This window comes from Mycotypha africana (genome assembly GCF_025528875.1).
Source record: "Mycotypha africana strain NRRL 2978 chromosome Unknown BDF20scaffold_4, whole genome shotgun sequence".
Taxonomy (NCBI): domain Eukaryota; kingdom Fungi; phylum Mucoromycota; class Mucoromycetes; order Mucorales; family Mycotyphaceae; genus Mycotypha; species Mycotypha africana.
The window spans coordinates 2,187,974-2,204,311 of record NW_026515728.1 but is presented as its reverse complement, the minus strand read 5'-3'; the positions used below and the strand labels follow the sequence as shown (position 1 = coordinate 2,204,311).

Sequence of the window (16,338 nt, the reverse complement as noted above, 5' to 3'; positions counted from 1 at the left end):
GCGATTTTTGGACATTGTCAAAGAAATGATATAAAAGGAGAAGGTATTTCAACGTCTCATTAAAAAATCATCAACTCCTTTAACAATCTTTCAAATAAAATGGTCCATCTTACTATTGTTGCTCTCTGTGCTGCTGCTGTCTTGGGTCTCGCTCAAGCCAAACGTTATGAACAAAGCGGTACTGCCTCTATCGAAATCTTGAAGGAGCACGAAGATTATGGCTGCAAGCATGAAAATCCCAATGACGACAAGATGCAAGCTCTTCTCCCCAAGCATTACAAAAAGAACAAGAACTGCGGTGAGACTCTTCACGTCAAGGACAAGAAGAAAGGCCACAAAATCGAAGCCAAGATTGTTGGTTTCTGTGATGACTGTGATAAGCATGATGTCAAACTGAGCGGGGAGGCGTACAGAAAGCTCGGTTATGCCCACCACGGATCCCCTGAAGTCAAATGGCACTTCACCAACTAAGCTTAATCTTTATAATTCTCATTTGTAAATTAGTTTCAGTTACACATGCATTTAAATTTGTTTGTTTCCTATCTCGATTTAAGTGTCTCCAATAAAAGCAATCCTAATATTTACTTTTCGCTTTGATGTGCCTTGTGGATGCCCTTTTAATGTTTCTGGGGGTATCGGAATGATCTAATGGAGATAATGTCATACCGCAGAATGAGAAACGACGTCTACAGAGCCATTTTTGAGGAACTCTACTTTTATGTATCAAAAGATGGTATGGTTTAAGTTCACTTTGAGAATCATGAAAATTGTTGATCTTTTAGTTTTTGATCGTTGAGAATACTTCCAGAAACCCAGAATTAGATCTGCTTGGAAAATTCTGCACTAAAAGGCTCCATGAAACGTTTTTATGTTAGCCGAACAGAATATTCAGTAATAGAAGATGAAGAGATAATTACAAAATTATAAATAAATTATAAATATGTTTATATTACAAATTGAGGTAAGGAAAATTGAAGTATGGAAAACTAATATCATCCAATGATCTTTTTACGCGTTAACGAAGCCCTTCATATTCTCGAGCCATTTAGTATACTCCTTTTGTTCCTTGTATTCAATGTAATCAGGTAAAAAGTTTGCTAAAGCTGTATTTACACCGCGTTCTTCAAGATAACGCTCGAAAAGACCTTGTAATCCTTCATCCAATTCAGCAAATTGAGGACCCATGTAAAGTCCACGTCGTTGCCAGTCAGCTTCGGAGGATTGTTCATTAGCTAACTTGTTATCCTTGTAGAACATAACATTCTCTACGGCAATTTCACCATCTTGAGCTATAGTATCAATAGTGACAGCACCTTGTCCCTCCTGATTTTTTTTTTAGATAAAAAGGCGGGGATTAGATGCACGCATTTTACATGTTATAATTCATATTCCTCTGCTTCACTGTACCTTCTCTATAGTAACTGATGCTCGCACAGGAAAAGAAACTGATTCCTCAACATCTTCAGTTTCAGCAACATCATCCTCAGGGAGGAATTCATCAGAGGGTGCATTGTTGATATCCGAAATAGAGAACAATACGCGAATCCTATATTATTTAAGAGTGGACATATATACAATTGAGTATAAATACCGGCTCTAAAATCCAGACTGGCTTTTTTTTTTTTTTTGCATCCTCCTTCTATTTCCTTACTTCTCATTTCCAAAGGTACGGGTGAGAGTAACTTCATCAATGCCTGGTTTATCATGGAGCTATCATATTTGTCATCAAGAGAAAGCATTGTCAATCACCGATAAAACAGAACACTAAACTTATTAGCTTTACCTCAAACGAATTGGCTTCTAAGAACTCTTTTACGAATTCAGGACTTGGCTCTTCATTGGACTTTTCATATTGAAGTTCTGCATCCAACTTGTGTACAAGTTCGGAATCGACTATTAACGTAGCAACTTTGTTAGCCTCCTTCAAAGAAGAGCGACAGTAGGTCCAACTCTCTTTACACCGCTTCATTTATCCACGGTATAAACCATTTATCTGCTACTTACTCGCACCTGTGCTCAATCTAGGTAATGCAGAAGAGAATGAGCGAGCGGCGTTGAAAGAGATCATGGTGGATGCGCGAGGCACAGCTCCCATGACGGCAGCAGTAGGCTTAACAAAGCTCTTCACCACAGCAGGACGAGCTAATGAGCGGAGAGTAGAGCGAAAAATATGGGAAGCCATTTGGCACAAGTTGAATATGAAAGATAAGATGGATAGAAAGTGAAGGTTATTCGAACTGACAGGGATGGCTGAATTTTGGGCTTTCAGAGCATTTTTTGTGGACAACCAATTTTGAAATTGAGACTCAGCATCAAGGTACAAAGATTTTTTTAATGCAGCTATTCAAAAAATCATAGTCGAGAAAAATTACAACTCTGCCTGCAGAAGAAGGGAAACTATCATAATTCATTTTCAGCCTTTAATTTATAGCAAATCGGAATATCTCCACTCGTTCTTAAAATATGGTGCTTGATTGCTGCAAGCGTCATTGTCGGCGTAAGAACAGTTTCTCCGCATACTAATTCAATGGAATTTTCGTCCTCTATTGCGAGCTTCTCACATATATATTGTGACAATTTTCTTACTCGGAGTAATCTATTCGCTAACAAACGATTGTTTGGACTAAAAGTACGACAAGCAAAGTTTAGCATTCCCTCTTATGTGCAAAGAGAGTACAATTTTCTTGGACTTACCCGCCAGGAAGCTCATCTAATTTTGATCCATTAACGGGCCTTAACACAAAGGTTAGTTTAACGGTCTCTTTGGAAGGTGTTTTATTCTACGAGATACAGTTATCTATGTTAGCATAATAGTCACAATGATAATTGATAATCTCTGGCCAAACGAAAATGAAAGCTTACATAAAGAAGATAGGATAGCAGCCAGGATGGTGCAACGTTAATGATAGCATTTGCATCGTCTCCCAAAGAGCTGACAGTTCCTCGGTATAAATCGATTCCTGTGGATGCTTCAGCACTTTCTTCTGCTACAACAATCATCGTCGATGGGGGGATCTGTAGTGGTGGAAAATCATTTAAATTAGGAGGTGAATAGATCGGAGATCCACCATTTTCGGTATCACTTTGTTGTTTAATAATATTCGGTGTAGGAAGAAGCGGTATAGGTTGTTTGTGTTCGTCAAAACCTAACTGTTTGTCCGTGTTAATTGTCGTCGTCGTTGTTGTCTCTGCTGCTGCTGTTACTGAATCTGTAAATGGTGATAATACCTTTTCTTCATGCGTGAGAGTTCTTGAGAGTTTAGCTTTAACAGAAAAACTCTTTAGACGGTTCATTAAGTTCCCACTTGCCGTTGTAGTTGTCAGTGATGTGGCTGATATCGGTAAGGCGGCAGGAGGTGGGATTTGTACAGCTGCTGGTGATTCACTGCGCACTTTTGAAGGCGCATGGTGAGCGCCCGAAAAATAGTCTGTTTGAGGATTGGAAGAAGGAGGGGCCGTGAAAGGACCGCCATTGAATTGTTTTCCTTGTGGCGAAGTTGGTAAGAAAGGGAATTGTTCTGCTTTGGTCGCCGCTGTAGAAGTAACAGCAACCACTGGCATTTTTGGTGGTGGAATAGTAATAGGTCGGACTATAGGTGTTTGTTGTTGTTGTTGTTGTTGTTCTTGTTGTTGCTGTTGCTGTTGCTGTTGTTGTTGTTGTTGCTGTTGTTGCTGCTGCTGCTGCTGGTCCGGTGTTATGCGTCCCTCACTTTGCGTTTGAACTGTCTTGCTCTTGACCGATTCTGGTTTATCAGCTTGATCTATTAAAATGTAATTAACATGCCCCTCTTTTTCTTCATAAGTGAGCTCACTTTGGATAAAATTTCGAAATAGATTCACAAGAACCCATTTGCCGACATTGACTATTTGAAAACCTGTCAACCAGCGTATTTTCTTCGACATGCGTTTCATATACAAGCAACTTACGTCTCTGATCCTCTCGTACAGCATAGTCTTCTGGCAATTCCACTTCATCAGCATACATTTCACAATCAAAGCAGCTATTCTCATGTAATTGAACAGTTATAGCCTAGGTATGTGTGTGATGAAATCAATATTGTGAATTTTTTCTTTTTCTTGTCTTTAGAAGGGCTTTCACTTACACCAATCTTTGTATCGATAGAACACCATGCTGGAAAGCTTTGTATACTATTTTCTTCTTGGGCTACTTCTTCTATATCTCGTTTACCAAAATTTTTCACTTGCAGACACTAAACCCATGAATTTTCGTCAGTAAACCGACTTCCTTCTTGAGGTTAAAAAATTATGGATAACATTACATTTATCAAATCCCACATACTAATTTCGCCATTGGTATCTTGAGTAAGAATGTGACGTCGATCACGCAATACCAAGTGTGAAACAATGCCAGGCTTGCCCTTAATAGTGCATTCTGGTACTGTTCTGATAGGGATCAAAGCTTGATCGTTGTCTATGTCTTCGCCTTGATAACTTATAGGAATTGAGAGAACGGAACTTGCGTACATTGTTAATTGGTCACTTGCTATGAATGAATCAGGACCTTGAAGTGAGGAATACACAGATTTAGCTGGAGGTAACTTTGCAACTGCTGAATTAGGGATGTCTGTGTTGTATTCTGATCGAGGTAAAACTTGACGTGATTGCATAGATGGTACGGATAGCTTTATTTTAAGCGGTTGAAACAACAAGATTTAAATGATTAGCCCTTACCGTATTTCAATGCCAATCAAGGATATGTATAACTTACCCATCGATTTACACTAGAGCTAGAAGTAGCGGTCCAAACATATGTATCCTCCATTGTAACGATCTAAACAATATTACCAGAATTATTAACTGTTTAATCCTCTAGAGAGTGATTTGAATAAAACGAGTAACTAACCTTAGTGACTCCTGATTCTTCTTTGAATAATGCAATACACTCACTGTCTCCTTCAGTTAGACCTTGACCACTGACTTCTGTTTTGATGACTAAACCGTCTCTAGAGCCTGAATAAAATGTCCTTAGAGAAGGGTGATCTGAATAAAGAGCCCACACGGAGTCAGGGTGTGCCTCATATGTGGTAATGCAACGCTGAGCTTTGACAGACCACAACTTTATGGTCGAATCTGACGAGCCAGAGAGTATCTATCACACGAAAGAGTAGAGCCGAGCTTGCATTTAGTTATGAAACAGAACTAGAGCACATAATACATAAAATATGCCATACGTATTGGCCATCTTCACTGATCAATAAGGCCCTTATATTGTCGGTATGTCCTGTTAATTTGCCTATACGTTTGCCTGATTTAGGATCCCATAAGCGAATAACTTTTTCAGGAGAGCCCGATGCTAAAAGGCTTCCCGAAGGATTTACTGTTAGAGCATAGATAGAACATTTACTAGAAACGCTGCTGCTATGCATGGCATTTCCTACAAAAATACATCAGATACAGGCATCAGTAAGTTATGCTTAATTCCCGCCTTAGAAGTTTCTGTTACCATTGGTCTCGGAGGTCCCCCCTGGAAATGAACTCATTGGCGTTGCATCTATAGTAAGGCTTGCCTGTAACTTCTCGAGATCCCAAATTTTGATACGTCTATCTAAACCTCCACTGGCTACCCATCCAGGCTGTGAAGCATAGGTCAAACATTTAGCGTAGTCTGTATGCCAGCCAACTGTATGTGCTATTGTGGGCGTTTCACTGTAAGGTTTCCATAATTTGATTGTTCTGTCGGAAGATGCAGAAACGACTATAATGGGTTCAATACAATTCAATTATAGCACGAAGTCAGAAAGTATGAGAAGTATTATATTTTACCTGAGGTTCCATTATCGCAGACCACAATATCATTGACCCAATCTGTATGCATTTGTAAAAAGGCTTTGCAAGAGGTTTTGGACGGGCCCGTCTATCCATAATAAAGTAAAATGACAAAGTGTCAATTGTACTGTTACTGTTACTCGATCGCAATATCTCAGTCTGTTGTATTGAAACATTCTTGAGTGGCAATATTTTCTAAAGCCGGTGACCCTCTTTGCTCAATTTAACGTTGTCTACCTGTATACTCCTGTCTATCTGCCAACTGTTTTGTTGCTGTTGCTCAGTCTTCATAATATTTCGTTTAAAGGGTATATGTAGGTCCCAACCAGCAACTATACCATCTCGTCCTGCTGAATAAAGGACACCTCCTTCTGTCTGGTCATTAACAATTGTTGCATCGTATAGTCGGGGGTCAATGGCGAGCGAATTAACACCGAGACAGTGCGCCTGATCCTCGTTGCCTAAGTTCACAACGTAAGATACCTTACGGCGGGTTGCTGTCTTCATATATCAATATTATTATTGCAGAAAACAATAGAAAAAATAATAAACTGATGTTCGTCGAATGGTTGCCGAGATCTTTGTCTTTATTACTTTATCCGCAGTTCTAATAATGAGTATAAAGTAAATTGACAATGAAGTATTGAGATCTAGAAGGAAGCAGAAAAAGATAGATAAACGTAAGGAGAGACAGCATAAAAATAGAAGACTGACGTTGTGATGTTTGTACACACACACACACGGTCGCTGAAAATCGAGGGAAATCTCAGGTTACAACAGCAGATTCATCGCCCTTGGCTTCAACAGTTTATCCGAGATATCACCGCCCCATTGAAAGACGCAGATCCGTAAGTTTCTTTTCGAGCTTTGATTCAAGGAACGTTTCCTGCATGTTTCTGTCAGTATAATGTCCTTACCATACAACTTAGGTGATAAAAAGGTACGATGAGAACAAATCACTGTAACTAATACGTTCGACAAAGGTGAACTGTTCGCGGCTTTAAACTTGTAATGGTTGCGCAGATACTAATTATTACGTATAGCACCACTGCATGTCTTCACCTCTGATTTTCAAAGAGTGAATTAAGAAATCACCTTTCTTCCTTTGTGATAAAGTGAAGAGGATTGTGGGAAAAAAAAAAAAAAAAAAAAAAAAAAAAAAAAGATTTAGGAGAATATAAATCTGTTGCACCTAACTTTGGCTTTTTATGTATTTAATGTGACAAGAAGGAATAGCCGGTTATTGTGTCAGCGGCGTAATATACATAGTAAGGCAAGAAAAAGAAGGAACTAGAACGTTCTTTTAGTTATGTAAATACTATTTACAAGGCAGAAACATTATATGTGGTACTTAGTAGACCTTTGATCATGTCATATCAACAATTATTTCCAACTTTACTTTTGTAAATAATGTTTTCCGTCCGCAAAACAGGTCAACATCAGTACTAGCTGTCTACACGGCTAACCTTTCAAGTACTCCCGATACACAAAGATTATCGATATACATACCGTTAAAAAAACCGCATTTGATAACTTGAAAGCGACTTGACATATTCAAATCAATATACCTGTAATATCAAAGGAACTCTTATCATTATGACTTAATAAACCTCGGTTCGTTGTCTATGCTTTCGGCTGTTTATCTTCTATTATTCGCATGAGACAAAAAATCAATTCACCATTTGTATCAGTAAGGAAGCCACGGAATGGCAGTAGTGAAAATCGTACCTGTTGCTTACAAACTGTATTGATAGAAAAAGATCAGAAAATACACATGTGGGTTGCGCTACTTTGGTATGAAAGCCTTACACATGAATCAAACCGTAAACACTCGATATTCAATGGTATCTCAATAAAAAATCTTATAGAACGTTCACTTTTTGCAAACTATTCTTTTCATTGTAAATATGCATCATAAAAAAATCGGCTACAGCCTTCACGTTCTGTTGTTCAGATTTTGTTCAATTCAAGAATAACAGATACAACGAAGCATACCGGCTAATTGGTCATCACCAGTTCTAGTTCTCTCGCTCTTATGAATCACCATTAAAGTGAGAGTTTGAAGATAGTTATAGATCAGCAATTCAATATAAGAGTGCATCTTGAGTGGTTATTTTTTTTCTTTCTTTTTTCCAGTTGATCCACAAAGTTTATTATGGTGCAGACTTTTAAAATGCTATAGAATGTTCACATATATATGTTTCACTCTCCCTGCCTGCTAATACTATTTTAGCCTGCTAGGGGATCTAAGCTATTATTAAAAAACATGCTACCGAAGATTTTTACCCTAAAAAGTGATGTATATGAAAGATAATTCTAAACAAAGTTAGTCCTGTAAGAAGCAAGCCTTTTCAACAACAGTTACTTGATTTTTCACGAGAATTATAATTGTAGTACATCAGCTTAGTGACAGTAAGACTAGAATTAGAAGAATCGGCGAGCTAGTTTATCAGCAATAACAACGAACTGCTCTCCTTCGAAATTCTTGAGAAGGATATACTGTTACAGAGAAGCATGAGATGTGACAATACGTATAGCAGCTCACACTGAGAAACGCTCATCTTCTATAATCTGTTCTGTTGGCATACCAAATATCTACCTTACAATTCAATAGAATTGAAAACGTTTTACAATTGACTGAACATTGATGTAGTTCCCCAGTGATTGAAAGATATATAATACGCATATATTATCGGAAAATAGTAATATATATAACAATGCATGAGTTTTAAATATACTCGGGTTGTAATCTATTATTAGAAGAACAAGTTAAGCAAATTTATCAACGGTAAACTGATTACCAGTGCTTATAAGATCAAGAAAATTTATATACAACCTATCGATTGCAAATTATACCCATTAAAAATGTCCGTGGCAAGAAATTGTGTAATTTTTCTTCTGCATTAATACTTTATTCTCAACACATAGAAATTACTCTTCTAGATAATATATGCTTCCCATATGTAAACAAACAATATGTGGTTTGTTATATTTGTTTCGATCATACTAATCTATTGAAGCATCTGAATTTTTACAGCTGTCTTACACACCGGGTTTAGTTTAAGTTGCAGCCGCTGTTAATATGTCTACCTCCGAGATAAGTTTCCATCCTGCTAGCTACTTAGAGAGAAAGACCATATTTCATAAGAGAAAAATAATTATTTATTATAAGAGGCAGTTGTAATGCACTTCTAGCAATAACTTGAACGCAGATTCCTCCCACCTATCTTTTTTTTTTGTTGGATTTTTCATGATGACAAAAGACGTTACACGCACTGCAATAGAATTCATAGCAAAAGGGCTTCTCCGGGAATCGAACCCGGGACCTCTCGCACCCTAAGCGAGAATTATACCACTAAACCAAGAAGCCATTTATATTTTTGATGCATTTAAGTTTTATTCCATTAAAAAAGTTAAACGTTATCACGTGATATGATTTCGCTTCCGAGTCGAGGTTGAACTTTATCTTGGTTGAACTCTATCTCGGTTGCACCCTTCTATAGTAAATTTCACCCGAACGTCCTTTTGACTCAATTCCTGTAAGAGAGATCTTACACGCATTGTATGTGTTAACGTGGCGTACTAGGGCTTTATTGAAAACCTACTCTAAGACCTGCTTATTCAAACTATAGGTATGTTCTCACCCATAATGATTACATTTCTCACTTTAATAATATTTAACCATATACTAAAATATTTGGATGCTGTTCTTGTATTAGAAGGCAGGCTTCCTTTATTTCACGAATTTGTCGAAATGTAATAAATTATGTAATCTATGCAATAATGTACGTTCTTTTCTATTGCAGAGTAACTCGCTGCTGAGAGATGCCAAATTCTTTATGATGATAGTCAAAGGCGTACTTTTTTTCTTTTCCTTAACAGACGATGTTTGAAAAAGTAATACAATGTATCCAATAGTTCAGCAGAATAAAATTCTGTATTTTTTGAGTATTTCACTGAATGATATGGATTTACTAGTGAGATTTAACTGCTAAATGAGCCATATTTGATCATGTAAATAAGAGGCAGTTGGTAAGTTTTTATAGGCATGTTTTTCTATTGTTAATAGATAGGTAATAGGGACGTAGTACTGATTGTTGAATTGTTAAGGATTTAAACTGATTTTTGGGCACACAACACTTTACCAAAATCTTGTGATCTGGTAAAATTTGGGATTCTATTAAATCGGGGTAAAATAAGACAAAGTTTTCACAGAGTCTCCCTTTGTATTTCCTGTTACATTATCTTTGTCTCTCTATTCTGAGGTTTTTTTTTTTTTTTTTTTTTTTTTTTTTTTTTTTTTTTTTTTTTTTTCTTTCCACGCTCCTAAAAGCGACTTGACGGCGATGGTCTGACCTGCAGAATCTACTTATTGAATCCTAGCTATAGTCTGTTACATTTGCTCTGTAAACAGTGATGCATTGTAGGTTACCGCTGTTTGCAAAGGCTCTGGTATGCGTGCGCTATCGAAGTACAGAAATGTGTCACTACATAACCTATCTCGGCAAAATGGAATTATTATTGAAAGCAGATGAAAGGGTGCATAATCGCCCATGACCAAACAAAATTGACTGTTAGTCAAAACATGAAATTGAAGAGGACTATATCAATCTAAAATTTGTCTGCGTTTGTAAAATTCCTCTTTATATTACTCTACGGTCTTGTTTGTGAAATCTAACTTTGTTCAATTCCAATAGAAGGCTTTAGTATACACTAGTTTAACGATATTAATCATGTCTCTTAAACAGGTGATATATTTCAAAAAGGTACGTTTTATTGTTACAAAAAAAGAAATGTTAGAGAAGAAGGGGTCTGTTCAACAGTACATGACTATATTGGCTTCTATGACTGACATTTCTCACAAGCACGAACGATCATCTACTATTCCTGATTCTGCAGGAGTTCTCAAGAAAATGATTCCTTGTCAGTAGTCTTATTCATGAGAAGGGACAGTGTACCTTAGAATCATACATTCATCAAATGCAACCGTTAAACTGTAAACATACGAAGTATCGTATAGTAGTGTTACACCGGTTTACCTGGTACCATTTTCTATTCATTGCAAAAAAATTGTTGGTGGCAAGGCGTTCCATTATTGTTGTCACCAACTTATGAAAAGAGTACCTTACAGCGTGAAAGTAAGGTCCGATCAGCTGATCGTGTACACAGAAGCTTTTCCATAGTTTTACGACATCTGATTTCATATTGTTTGCCATCAATAACAAAATTTGCACAGCCGTTCACAGCTTTTTGAATTCTACTTTCTGTATTAAGGGATAGCCACTATAATCCGCTTACTGACAATGATTGATTGTGCTTCCCTTCTAATCAGTTTCAATGCAGCTGTTCTCAATGCAATCTTTATGAAATAATTGTTCTTTTTTACAAAGATCAGACCGTTATATTTCTGTGACTGCTAACCTGTAGAACAGTTTCAGACGTTGACAATGAAATAGACATTATCTGGATTTATCTCACAGGTAGTACAGCAAGAGGGCATCTGTGGTAAATATTGCTAACTGTATCCATTTAGTTATCAGTACAGAAGGAAACGCTTGCAACTCTCTCCATTTATTACCAGGATTTAGCTGTACGTTTGCTTACACACTTTTCCAATAACTGGATATTGTCTTCCATTCTGGACAAGCAGGTAGACTTCATAACATTAAAAAAATTTGTGTATTAACAGAATTGATGCAAATCAAATATGATACGTCTATCTATATAGCAATGGTAACTGTATTAAGGCCATGGCTATAAAATTGCGATATTTTCTTTTCTTTATTTTTAAAGGAAACAGAAGGAAGGCTTTTGCGTTTATCTCCTCCTCAATCAAATTTATATGGACGAGAAAAGTTGTGATTCTAGAATGGCACAAAATAGGTTCTCTATTGTCAATTAGACAAGTTCTACTATTTCAAAGCAAACGTTCAGTATATAAGCTATAACTTTCGATCGATGATTTACTTCGTTTATGTGTTTTTCATTCGAGTGTTTATTTCTTATTTGTCGTAAGAGCAAAGCAGTGCCCTGTCGTACTAAATCATTTTGGCATACCTTAGATAGGCATGCCTACGTTGTTTAACTGATCCCAAAAAGGAACAAGAAGTTAATACACCTTCCACAATTACGGGCTCATATTACATTAACACTGCACTCTTTTTGTTTTTGGCTTCATTGCCGTCGCAACAGTGTCCATGTATAAGGCGAGCATTTAAATGGAAATAGCGCTCCAAGACTAACCCCAAGTTGCGTTGACATGGACTTAATTATACTGTATAAACAATTTTGTTAAACTTACCTGAGCCGCCACAAAAGAAACGAAACGAAAAGGTTGAGTTTTTTTTTTTTCCTTTGCGTACCACCGTAGTAGTCGTGTTACGCCTTTGCAATACTCTAATGAAATGTATCAATTGCTTTTTTTGACAAATGAAATCAATTGTGGTACAGAATCTTTATTCTTGTTTTCTATGTGCACATGACAAAAGTTATTGCTATATAAATTACCATTTGAAGTAAGCTTCCCTCTTAAATTCATGCGGCCAGCCTGTATGTTATCCTCTTTACTTTATCCGACTAGAAATGTCGGAAATCACGAACTTCTAGTAGTTATTGTAAGACACCTCCCAAAACGAACAAGTAAGTTGTACAAAACACAACTTCGTTCCTTACTCGTGAATAGAATGGTTGCGTAATTAGGCAATAAAAGCTGATGATTGGAAAGACGCACAATGCAACGAAAACTGTTGATTTAGAAAAAAAAAAATAAAAAAATTTAGACTTTCGTATTGGCACCCTCTTAGTATAAATGGGTGATCTACCTTTCCACGAAAAAAATTTCTATTTAACGTATCTCTCTTTCGCTATCCTAGTTATTAAACAGATTATTTTAAACCTTGTGTATTACATAGCGAAGGTAGATGGACGAAAAAACTGAAAATATAACGACGAGTGTCGATAAACAGTCCACAGACGGCAATTACGCTTCGGGCTCCAAGGAAAAGGGAATATTCCAATCAGTTACAGCTCGTTATGCTAAAGTTGATCCTCACACATATCTCAGAAAAGAAGGTGAAAGCTCCAAAAGCTTTTGGTTCCGTCGATTGATACAGATCAAACCAGTCGAACTCTTATGGGACGATGCAGAACAATCTGAACTAAAGCGTGCCTTAAACGCATTCCAACTTATCTTTGTCGGAATTGGTGCTATCATTGGTACAGGTATCTTTGTTTTGTCAGGCTTAGCTGCTGCACAGAATGCTGGACCGGCTGTAACAATATCATTTATTATTGCTGCTATTGCATCTGGTAGGTTAATTATTGGTTGTGATTTTCCTTTTTGCATGAACTAATCACGTCTCACAGCGTTCGCGGCATTAAGTTACTCTGAAATGGCGTCTATGATTCCTGTGGCAGGTTCAGCTTATACCTACGCTTATGCAACCATGGGTGAATTTGTTGCTTGGATTATTGGCTGGGATCTGATTTTAGAATACATGGTGGGTGCTGCTACTGTTGGTGTAGGATGGTCCGGTTATTTTGTCAAATTTTTCGCAGTTGCTTCTAACGGTCGAATTCATTTTGCGGAAAGCTGGACAAGCCCAACTCTGACATGGATAGAGAGCCCACCATCCATATACCGTGGTGAGGGTCATTACTTCAATGTTCCTGGGTTTGTTATTATCATGCTCATTACAATTATTTTGATAGTTGGGTAAGCGTAAAACTCAAAAACATTTTTTTCCACTCGTTCTATTCAACGAAGGCTTGTTAACATGTACTTTCTGGAATCAGTATCCGTCAATCTGCTATTTTCAATACTATTGTTGTTACGATCAAACTTCTTGTCATCCTCATTTTCATTTTCGCACTCTGCGGTTTTATGTACCCACCAAACTACGTTCCTTATATTCCAGAAAATACAACAGGAAATTGGCACTTCTTCGGTGTTCCAGGTATATTTGCTGCTGCAACAACTGTGTTCTTTAGGTAAGTCATACCATGCACGTAATAATTTAACAAATACGTTGCTCATACTAATGAATAATCCCATAGTTATATTGGTTTTGATGCTGTCACTACAGCTGCAATGGAAGCGAAGAAACCTCAGCGAGATCTTCCTATCGGTATTATTGGTAGCTTAGTCATCAGTACTGTTCTGTATATTGCTTTCTGTACCATTATGACGGGTGCTGCAAAATACACTGATTTCCTTGGCTCATCAGTACCTGCTTCTGTTGCCGTAGAAAAAGTAATGGAACGTACTGGAAAAAACTTCGCATGGTTGAATATTCTTGTTGCCTTGGGCGCTATATGTGGTCTGACGTCTGTCTTGCTAATTAACATGCTTGCTCAGGCTCGTGTCTTCTATTCTATGGCCCAAGATGGTCTTTTGCCTGCTATATTTGCTAAAGTACATCCGAAGTTCAAAACTCCTTGGGTCGCCACACTTACAGTCGGAACGATTACTGCTCTCCTTTCTGCTGTCTTACCCGTCAACTTACTCGGCAATATGACGTCTGTTGGCACTTTACTTGCCTTCTTTATAGTTCACTTAGGCGTAATCGTACTTCGATTTACTCGTCCGGAAGTCCCACGTAAATTCAAGATTCCTGGAGGAAAGTACTTATCACTGATCTTCCCTATTATCGGTATGGTTATCTCCGTAGCTTTGATTGCCGTAGCTGAAGTGACAACAATTTGGCGCTTGTTCATTTGGATGGGTATTGGTTGGGTTATCTATTTTGCTTACGGCATTCGCAAGTCAAAGTTCAACAGAGACCCAGTTGGTCGCTTTGCTGAGGGTAAACGAGGATTACCAGATAATACAAGGGAAGATGAGCAAGGTTATCAGATCGAACAGTATGAATATGTACCAAATACAAACTCCCCAAATTACCGTGCTTAATGCATTACTATATAATACATTATCGAAAATTTCAAACTACATTTGAGGATCAGTTAAAATTACTACTCCTACCCTGAGGCCTGTACGTACTATTGCCTTACAGCCACCTTTTATATATTTTTTTAATAACATTCACCTAGGGTCATATATCTCATGTATTCATGCTTTATATTATTAATCACTATTCAAACTAATTAATAAAGAAGGCCATAATATTGTAATGCTTAAATCTTTCTGCTATGGGAATCGAATGTCGAGTTGCTAGAAAAGCCCGCAGCAAATCAAAACAGCAGAAGAATTTCAAAAAGAAAAAAAGGTTAGTCTTCCTTTCCAGCCCTCGAATCCTACGAGCTTGGACATAAATGCGACATCTCTTATCCTGAGAATGCAAAGAAATGGTGGAGAAATTACCTATCGATTTGCAACTTGAAATTTGTAGTTATGCCATCGGACAGTTTGGTAACGAACCTTTTGTGTTTACCGCCATGACAGTAAACAAAAATTGGGCGTATTTTGCGTGTCAAGTACTTTACAGGTATGCTGCTGAAAGGTTATAGTCGACAGAGAAAACAAGCAACACTTATGTAAGAACGAAATCATTTATGTGTGCTAAATTAGAAATTATCGAATTGAAAACTATCTGAAATTCAGCAGTTTTGTTAAAACTATCACTTCACCCAATGCGCTTTTACCTTATGGCTACTTTGTTCGGTCAATCGACTTGACGCCTATTAATAAGTATGGTATTGATATGAAAGCATCACGGCTTTTGCGATGTTGTCCTAACATAGTGGAAATGCGATTAGGGCATCCAACGACGTTACGGCCAGAGACAATACAGAATATTGCAGAATACAACGATAAATTACATACCATTTATATGGGAGGGATAGAGTCTTTTCCTTTTATGCTAGAATGTGATTTTTCACGTTTAAGAAGGCTACGGCATGTAACACTGGAAACAACGCCTCTGTTAACAGAATCTTTAATGTCGCTTCCTAGCGAGAGCCTATTATCGCTATGTCTCATTAAAATGGACGCCATCACACCAAATGAACTATACCAATTCTACAAACTGCATCCAAATCTACAATCGTTAACACTTATCAACTGTAGAGCATTAATGACACCCGATTTAGGAGAAATTCTATCCAAGATGCTTTTAGTTGATAATAATATGGGTGGCAAATTAGCTCTATTACATTTAGAGGGGCTGCAAATAACAGATAAAGTGCTTTTAGATCTGTTTAGGACAACGACATCAGGTGCTCATCTAAAAGAAGTGAGGTTATGCAACACTTCAGTTACAGAAGGTTGTATTGACGCCATTACGAACCAGCAAACTCTTCCAGTTTCAATGAGTGACAAGCTCACGCTATCAGATTTTGAGATTACCAAGTTGGTATTAATGCAGAAGCGTCAGTCGTAACAGAAAATTTTGATTTCGCCTACGTAAAGTGGTTGAGTAAGATTTAAGCAGAGTGTATAGAATATTATCCGATAAGTTCGTGTGTTGTGTATCTATATATCAAAGATTATAGTTTGTTCAACAGAAATAAAAATAAGCTATCGTATTTCAAATCTTGGATATTTGTTTGTTTGAGTCTGGAATACTAAGATTTAAAAACTCGTCCGAAGCAAAG

At 37.3% G+C, this 16,338-nt stretch overlaps 5 protein-coding genes and 1 non-coding gene across 6 annotated transcripts; 3 read left to right on the top strand and 3 right to left on the bottom strand.

Moving 5' to 3' along the window:
• Positions 1-72: 72 nt before the first annotated feature.
• On the top strand, positions 73-511 carry BDF20DRAFT_866996 (uncharacterized protein). The gene has a single exon (XM_053080874.1). The coding sequence runs from the start codon at positions 100-102 to the stop codon at positions 469-471; it is 372 nt and encodes a 123-aa protein (XP_052937670.1). The 5' UTR covers positions 73-99; the 3' UTR covers positions 472-511.
• A 497-nt stretch (positions 512-1,008) lies between these two features.
• Positions 1,009-2,182, bottom strand: BDF20DRAFT_817449 (mitochondrial glycoprotein; the record flags this gene model as incomplete). The annotated part of the gene is made up of 5 exons (XM_053077260.1): positions 1,009-1,323; positions 1,408-1,546; positions 1,652-1,710; positions 1,784-1,893; positions 2,005-2,182. 5 exons carry the CDS (start codon positions 2,180-2,182, stop codon positions 1,009-1,011), a joined length of 801 nt encoding a protein of 266 aa, XP_052937669.1.
• Positions 2,183-2,690: 508 nt separating this feature from the next.
• On the bottom strand, positions 2,691-5,836 carry BDF20DRAFT_818614 (WD40-repeat-containing domain protein; the record flags this gene model as incomplete). The annotated part of the gene is made up of 9 exons (XM_053077388.1): positions 2,691-2,780; positions 2,863-3,863; positions 3,928-4,030; positions 4,281-4,643; positions 4,730-4,792; positions 4,865-5,110; positions 5,193-5,395; positions 5,465-5,716; positions 5,785-5,836. The coding sequence occupies 9 exons, from the start codon at positions 5,834-5,836 to the stop codon at positions 2,691-2,693; spliced, it is 2,373 nt and encodes a 790-aa protein (XP_052937668.1).
• Positions 5,837-9,085: 3,249 nt separating this feature from the next.
• BDF20DRAFT_t70 lies at positions 9,086-9,157 on the bottom strand. Its single transcript has one exon. It is a non-coding gene; the product is annotated as a tRNA-Pro (tRNA).
• Positions 9,158-12,707: 3,550 nt separating this feature from the next.
• BDF20DRAFT_938609 (amino acid permease-domain-containing protein) lies at positions 12,708-15,016 on the top strand (the record flags this gene model as incomplete). Its single annotated transcript, XM_053084776.1, has 4 exons — positions 12,708-13,095; positions 13,153-13,501; positions 13,582-13,776; positions 13,843-15,016. 4 exons carry the CDS (start codon positions 12,708-12,710, stop codon positions 14,693-14,695), a joined length of 1,785 nt encoding a protein of 594 aa, XP_052937667.1. The 3' UTR covers positions 14,696-15,016.
• Positions 14,975-16,333, top strand: BDF20DRAFT_866946 (uncharacterized protein). The gene is made up of 2 exons (XM_053080873.1): positions 14,975-15,230; positions 15,314-16,333. The coding sequence occupies exons 1-2, from the start codon at positions 15,091-15,093 to the stop codon at positions 16,122-16,124; spliced, it is 951 nt and encodes a 316-aa protein (XP_052937666.1). The 5' UTR covers positions 14,975-15,090; the 3' UTR covers positions 16,125-16,333.
• The last annotated feature ends 5 nt before the right edge of the window (positions 16,334-16,338 follow it).